The 7,995-nt window shown below is 41.4% G+C and overlaps 1 protein-coding gene across 1 annotated transcript; it reads right to left on the reverse strand.

Annotated features, from left to right (window-relative positions):
* Window positions 1–3,800: 3,800 nt before the first annotated feature.
* On the reverse strand, window positions 3,801–7,021 carry LOC147437388 (pentatricopeptide repeat-containing protein At4g33170-like). Its single transcript, XM_086486933.1, has 3 exons — window positions 5,931–7,021; window positions 5,747–5,788; window positions 3,801–5,471 (listed from the first exon to the last, which is right to left on the reverse strand). Exons 1-3 carry the CDS (start codon window positions 6,507–6,509, stop codon window positions 3,828–3,830), a joined length of 2,265 nt encoding a protein of 754 aa, XP_086343059.1. The 5' UTR covers window positions 6,510–7,021; the 3' UTR covers window positions 3,801–3,827.
* Between the last annotated feature and the right edge of the window lie 974 nt (window positions 7,022–7,995).

The following is a 7,995-nucleotide window of genomic DNA, read 5'->3' on the forward strand; positions in this document are numbered from 1 at the left end:
TTATCTAGGTTTTGGAAAAATCCCCTCCCTTGTACCATGGTATTGTAAGTTTTTCATGGTCGATCCTCAGACACAATGTGTAATGGAAATGACCTATGAACTTTGAGAATAGGGGAATTAAGAGAATTAGAGTGAGTATTTTTGTGAGATTACTTTGAGAACATGAACTTAATTGATGGTAGCAACATGAACATGGTACTTAATTAACTTGGCATGAGCAATACTTTTACAAGAAAGAGAGATTAGAGAACGTAACAACAATTGAGGACAGGATTTACTTGGAGCCGGCGGTCCCCCCTCCAAAAGGCTTTTGTAATATAGATTCTCCCAACAAGAGAGACTTGGTACAATACAATCTTTGTGTTCCTTGTGACCTTGGTGACGCTATGAAGATGAAAAGCTTCATGCATCACGAGCATAACATAAACTTTGCAAAAAGCATTAACTATCCCAAGGCCTCAAACACCTTTGAAGGTGGAGAGAGCTAGCGGGGAATGAGGGTAGGGAAGAGGAAGAAGAATCATTCATAAGAGAAAGAAATAGTTCCTCACTTATCATCACTCTTCTTGCTTAGCATAGCATAATAGCATAGTAATGAAGATGAAGAAGATGGCAAGTTTAAGCATTGAAGCATGGCTCTTGGTTGGATTTACATTCCATAGCCAAGATTGTTGGTGTAGGCTCTCAACTTCTCAACAAGCTTGGAGAAGAAGATGGAGTTGTTGCACTTTGAACTTCACACCATGAGAGAGTGTGTGTGGGGGGGGGGAGAGTATACCCCCTCTCACGCTTGGTCCACTCTCTCTCTCTCTCTCTCTCTCTCTCTCTCTCTCTCTCTCTCTCTCTCTCTCTCGGATTATTTAATTATATCACTTGGACATGTGTCCTCTTTTTTCTCTTTGAGAGAAAGAACTTAATTATTTATTTTCATGCATCTAAATTTTCATTGGACCCCTTAAAACCTATCCAATAGGATTCAAGCACATCATGAGGGCCACATATGGAGGATTTTGACATGTGTCTTTTATGCTTCTTAAGTCATTTGGTTTGAATTGAACACTTCAAGCACTTAGTCAATTAAGCGGAAACCGTTTATGCCTCTTGAGAGTTTATCTTTGAATTGAACACTTCAAAAACCTTAGTCATTTAAGCATGAGAATCACCTCAAGCTTGGGCAAGGTTCCCACAAATGCTTTAAGCACTTTAGTTAGCAAGCCGACGAGCACCTCATGCTTGGGTAAGATTCTCACCTCAAGGTCATCACTAGCTTGTCTAAGGTCATTGCCTAAGGTCAAAAGACTTTTTAACACTAACTTTTGGAGGTTTTTATGAAGCTAACCTTAAGGTCTTTTAAGCTCCATTAGATGCACATTGCTCTTTGATAGACTACCTCCTTTTGGACCTCTATTGAGATGTAACCATCTTTCCTCTTGGTCCCTTGTTGAGGTAAATTTAGAAGCACTTATTCCACATTGCTCTTTGGTAGACTGTCTCCTTTTGGACCTCTATTGAGATGCAACCATTTCTCTTTTCGGTCCCCTGTTGATATAGGTCTAGAAGCACATATCTATATCCTAACTCTTGTTCCCCTTTTATCTTCCCATATTAAATGATCGGTCTAATATGAGAAAATCATTTGGTAAAGTTAGATATTATATTTTATGACACAATGCAAGCGCATTATGTACGTGTATTGATACACTGTCACTTGATGGTGGAGTTATGGTGCAATTGTAGTCATCATTGCTCGTAATTTCTTGAGCAATTCTCATAGGACTATAGTTAATTGTTCGAGCATGCCGTGCGTACGAGGGACCCATTCATACCCCCACTAACCTCCATATTTTGATAAAGAAAAATAAAAGACCATAATATGAGCCACCTTAGCTCACCTCCATGTGAGCAAGTGATTGCCATGTTTACAGAGACACCAGACGACCGTACTTACCATTACCCCAACCCTTTGTGTTTGCCATTTTGCATGCCCGTCCTCTACATTGCTCCCAATTTGGCCATCTCTAAACTAGCTCCCCTACCCTAAACATACTGGTATACTCCAACTCAGATCTATTGATTTTCCATGTTCTTCAAGATGACCCCACTGATTTGAAAGATAGACACAAACACTTGAACATCATCTTCTTACTTGTGGTCATCCCAACACTTATTGACAATATTCAAATGGAATTAGAGCACTGGCTTTCTTCTTAAGTTAGTTATTTATGCTTGAGTTACTTACATGTTTGTTTGTGTTCTAATTTGCACCAAGGGAATATGACAGAGATTTCAATGTTTGCCCCAAAAAAAAAAAAAAAACACATTGGCTGATTGTTGTGTAGTTGGGACTTGCAATTTAGCACCATAAGTCATATCAATATGTAGCACATAGAGTCTAGTACACATCTTCTAAGCCTAGGCGCCTCTTCAAAGACCTCCAAGAAAACCTTTGCTTTATCCTATTGTGAACCAAATTTGTAGTGACCTAATGGTTACTTTCCAAATTAGTGTTCCTTTCTGGCAAGCTTTTAAGAATGAGGTCTTGATATATGGAGGAGGTTCAACTTAATTATTTGTCTCGTCCACCCTCGATCTCAATTAAGGAGGATTGGCTAACATTGACCTTGCCATTTTAATGAATAGGATCACATCAATGGTTTCCATTCCTTGTTCAACAAAAGCCCTTTGACACCCATCTTAGTGCATAGTAGCAAGTCAATGCCCCACTCCTCGTTCAAATGATACCCTCTCTTCTAAAGGCCTCATCTCAAAGAAAAGTGGCCCCATACACAAATCTATTTTCGAGAGCACACTTTTTTGTAAATTAAAAGTGGATACTCTTTCCATGTGCCTACAATGGCATATGGAACCTGTAATGGCTTCATTAATGCACAAGTGAAATGAGAACCCTGATCAAAAGGAAATTGTTGTGCTTGCAAAAGTGAGAGAGGACGAAGGAGAGCAAACGGCTAAGAGTCCAAGGTCAGCATCTGCCACAACAACCATTTGGCAATCCCCGAAGATTCCAAAGCGACTCACATGTGCATCATCTTCATACCTAGACCTACAAATATGATCATATCCTTGAAATGGATTTGTGAATCTGGGTTTGACCAAGCTTTATAATAGCTTTAGTTCGGTGTAAAAGACCCAAACAATATGAAAATGGCAGGTTTGAGGAATCCCAAATTTCGAGCAAAATTTTTTGAGCGATCCCTGAACCATACATATAGAGCAGAGGTACAACTTGAAAAAACCCAAACAACTCCAAGGTATTTCTTCTAATGTCAAGCACCACAACGAAGGGTGAAACAAAATTCCACCCTTTTTCCATGACAATAGTAGTCAACAAGAGAGGAAGAAACAAGAAAGCAGAAGAATGACTAAGCGAGACATGCATCAGAGATGCCTCACCTCCCCTTTTACAGCCTCCTCGGACAGTTGAACCAGGGTTGTCAACTAGCTAATCTTCGTTTCTCTCCAGTTTGACGAAGCTCCACCATGAGCAGAGGCCCTCCTTATGCTCACTGCTCACTCAACAAGAATACAAGCCACTTTGGAGAATGCAAAGTAATTAAACCTTTTTATGAACTGGAGGCTAGAGGATCTGCTCACACCAGGCCTCTTAAGTTCATGATTAGCTCCTCTAGGGTTGATTCCCTTATGATTTACATACCTTAGTGTAAGTAATGTCAGGTAACCGTGGGGTGGGGTGGGGTGGGGTGGGGTGGAAGGATGGAATGAATAACCAAGAACAACGTAGCCTTAAACTAGCAACAACATCCTCCCATAAGAAATGGGCAGTTCCGAATTGGTATTATACACATTTACTATGGCATAACCCTTGATGAACTAAACTGATGAGCCACTTTTGTATCATCCCACCTGCCTGCAGATGCATGTAGGTTGGACAACAGAACAAAAGAGGCGCATTCTTGCGGATGCAAATCAAAAAGACGACTCGCAGCATGCACTCCTCTTTCCAAATCAAGATGCTTATTGCATGCACCTAACAATGTCATCCATGAAACAGCTGTTGGGTCCATTGGCATAAACTTTATCATGCTCTCCAGTTCATAAAGCTGCCCAGCCCTACCTAGAAGGTCAATCATACAATTAAAATGATCAATTGTACTCTTGACTCCATAGCCAGCCCTCAAGGAAACAAAAGCATAATAACCTTCCTCAACAAGACCTGCATGACTGCATGCTGTGAGGATACTAATCAACGTCACGATGTCAGGTACAAGGCTTTTCGACAGCATCATGTGAAGAAGACAAAAGGCACCATTTGCCTGGCCATGCTGACCATATGCCGCAATTATAGCGTTCCAGGATATAACATCATTTACTTCCATCCTTTCAAAAACATGCCTGGCATCCTCAAGGCTTCCACACTTACCATACATATGCACAAGGGCATTGCACACAGAAAGCTCAGACTGCAACCCCATGTCTACAATGCAAGCATGCAAAAGCCATCCTTCCGCTAGGAAAGACTGACTTGCAAAGGCCGATGAAACACTGATTAAAGTGACTTGATCTGTAGTAACATTTTGCATTGATTGACAAAGAACAAAAGCCTCCTCATTCTCTCCACACCGTAGACATGCTCCAATTAGTGCATTCCAGGAGACCGAATCTGGATTTGAAATTCTTCCAAAAGCCCTTCTCGCATTGTGTATGTCATTACATTTTCCATACATGCTAATGAGAGCATTCAAGACACCAACTTCCTCATTGAAAGAACCCCCAACGATTCGAGCATGCAGGTGGCTGCCTTCTTGCAGAGCCTGTTTGTTACCGCATGCACAGAAGAGACCTGCAAAGGTGAACTTGTCTGGAATGACTCCTTCCGTTTGCATCTCTTCAAATTTGCATACAGCATTGCTCAAGTCTCCACATTGGCCCAATGCATTAATCATTGCATTCCAAGTGGTAACATCACGTGTTGTTATGGTTTCAAAGACTTCCTGAGCATCCTCAAGCTTGACATGCTTACCATACATTGAGAGCAGGGCATTACCCATCATGGGGTCAGACTGAAGTCCCAATTCTCTGATGAATGCATGAACTCGTCTGCCTTCGAAGATGGTTGTCTGATCACTGCAAGCATCAATGATGCTTACAAATGTACCTTTGTCTGGCGTCATGCCTTTCATCTGCAAAAGCCATAGCAGTTTCAAGGCATCCTCTGTGTGCCCATTTTGAGAAAAAACTGCAATCATTGCATTGTACAGGACCAAATCTTGCTCTGTGAGGCTATCCATCAATGTCCAAGCCTCCTCAACAAAGCCACATTTACCATACATACTGACAAGTGCAGTCACCATCATCACATCTCTGGTAAGTTCAGTGCCAATGCAATAAGCATGCAAGTATTTTGCGACAGCAAGAGATGGTATATCCATAGCCAGAGATGTAATAACTGCAAGAAATGTGGCACGATTTGGTATAAAGGCCTCCATTAGCATCTGTTCAAAAAAGAACAGAGAAGACTGAGAGCTTACACCAATTATTGAATTCCAAGACACCACATCTCTGTCAGGCAGACATGCAAACATGCATTGTGCCATGTCAACACGATTGCACTTTGCATACATATTTATAAGGGCATTTCCGATGAGGTTATGTAATTCAACGCCACAGCCCACGACTAGGGCATGCATTTTTATTCCATCTTGAATGGCCACTACTGCAGCACATGCAGAAAAGATCCCTACAAACGTCACATGGTTTGGTAACACACCTTCCTGCAACATTTGTTGAAAGCACTGGAGAGCTTCAATGCCTGAATTATGTTGAACAAGTGACGTGATCATACTCGTCCATGAAACCACATTTAGGTCGGCCATACTGTCAAACAATCTTCCCAAATCTCCCATGCATCCACACCTATTGTACATGTTAATAAGAGCATTTCCTACAGCAACCTCAGAAAAAAAGATTTCAAATAAAAGACAAGAATGTGCCCTTTTTCCTCCCCGCAACCCTGAGAAAGAACCGCATATTTCGAGAAGTGTAAGGAAGGAAGCTCTGTTTGGTAAGAATCCTTCCATACGCAGGAGACCGAAGAGCTCAAGGCCTTCTTGACAATAACCATTTTGTGCACAAGCAGATATCATTGCATTCCATGCGATAATATCTCGGTCCAGCAGCTTCCAAAACACATCCCATGCGTCATCCATGCTCTGGCATCTTCCATACATTGAAAGAAGGGCTGTTGCGACGGTAACATTTGACTCCATGCTCTCAAGCATGACACAATAATGCAAGCATTGTCCATCACTGATGTAGACGAAGTTTTTGCAGGCTGACAGCGCAATAAGAAAAGATGCTCTGTTGGGAAGGATGCCCTGTTGATAGATGTCTTGAAACGTAGCAAGTGCATGCAAGGTGTGCCCACATTGCTGATAAGACGAGACCACCGCGTTAAAAGAGACAGCATCTGTTTTTGGCATAGAGGCAAACAGAGAAAGGGCATCCTGATGAGAAGCACAAGTGACATACATCTGCAGGAGGAGCTTGGAGAGGGGAGGGGTAGCTTGAAAGGAGTCATGGATGATACATGCGTGGATGAGCTGGCCATGGAAGAGGTCCTTGGCTTCTTTACATTGTATGAGCAGATCGACATATTTCCTGATTGCAGGAGGTTGATCCAGCTTAACCCATGTGGCCTACCAAGATACTAACTAAAAGGTCCTCTTGGACTTTCCGTAATGACGACACAAAGCGTCTGTTATGCCATTGCTGCTGAAGGTTGTGACTCGGTTCTTGCACACACACACACACACAGAGAGAGAGAGAGAGAGAGAGAGAGAGAGAGAGAGAGAGAGGCCACCACGCTGCAGCCTCTTCTGTGATTCGCGTCTCCATCCTGTTGAGCTCGACCGTCAGCTAGTCGACGCTCTCAGCATGTTGATGAAGTACATATATGTGGGCCTGCCAAAAATTTCCTGACTGGAGAAATAAGGGCACAACTTAAAACTCTTGTGGGTTTCACTGCCATTCAGGTCAAAATTTGAAGCATTTGCACTACCTATGACTTGCAATATTTTGCTGGTATCGTATGAGACAAGCTCGAAATCAGGATTTCATAATTGTAGCCGGTTAAAAATACAGTTTTCTGCAAACCTTGGACCAGCTCTCAAAGAAAATAGTTGTGATGCACCTCCTGGGTTGACAAGGTGAAAAGTGAAGCACCCTACTCTTGGAGAATCATGGAGATGTTATTTTGTGCCTCCTCCTGCATGACATTATACATTAGTTGTAGAAGTGTTAATCTTTCATACACTTCAGCCTTATATCTATTTAGTTGTATGGCACGCTCTAGATAAGCGCCCAATCTAGTAGCCAAACTAATAAACTAAACCATAAATTCACCTTGATTGCTTCCATAGCTTTGTGTAAATTCCTTGCATGTCTAAAAATGCTCTACTGTAAAATGTATAGATAGTGTGACATATCTAATATGTCCTTATAGGTCAGCTTTGGCCTCACAAGGTAGCTAATATTTCGTTCTTTGGTTCTTTCTCTATTTTTAGTAAGTTTATATTTAACTATTAAGGCTAGCTTCATGTTTAAGAATCCTTATATGTGGTAGATATCTTTCCCAATATTTTTTTTAATCATGTTTTGCACAACCTACCTTACACAATGCATCTAATCATTGCATTACACCATTGCCGCATTATCGATGCTTGTGTTTTGTGGGGTAGATGATTTTTCCTATACATTAGTCCTTGATTTCAAGATATCCTTGTTGCCTATTGATCTTGCCTTAAACCATGCTTGGTGACAAAATCCCAAAGCCATCAGTACAAAGACAAGTAAAATTATGCAACCTCGCTATCTTGAAACTCACAATACACCATCATGAAAATTGCATTGCAAGAAAAAAAAAATGTTCAAACCTAGAATTGGAGGCAAACAATATTCTATCCTTACTATTCTTAGGCAACTAGCTAGTGCCACAACCCACAAGGTCTAGACGACAAA

Source organism: Adiantum capillus-veneris, chromosome 17, assembly GCF_014529385.1.
Source record: "Adiantum capillus-veneris isolate H3 chromosome 17, ASM1452938v2, whole genome shotgun sequence".
In the NCBI taxonomy this organism is placed as follows: Eukaryota; Viridiplantae; Streptophyta; class Polypodiopsida; order Polypodiales; family Pteridaceae; genus Adiantum; species Adiantum capillus-veneris.

Excerpts from the sequence above, each read along its gene's own strand:
- LOC147437388 (XM_086486933.1), bottom strand. The coding sequence starts at position 6,509 with ATGTATGTCACTTGTGCTTCTCATCAGGATGCCCTTTCTCTGTTTGCC. Across the intron at positions 5,789-5,930 it reads TTGAAATCTTTTTTTCTGAG|GCATTGAAGCTCTCCAGTGC; the intron begins GTTGCTGTAGGA and ends AACATAATTCAG. Across the intron at positions 5,472-5,746 it reads TCAACAAATGTTGCAGGAAG|ATGCTAATGGAGGCCTTTAT; the intron begins GTGTGTTACCAA and ends TTTTTTGAACAG.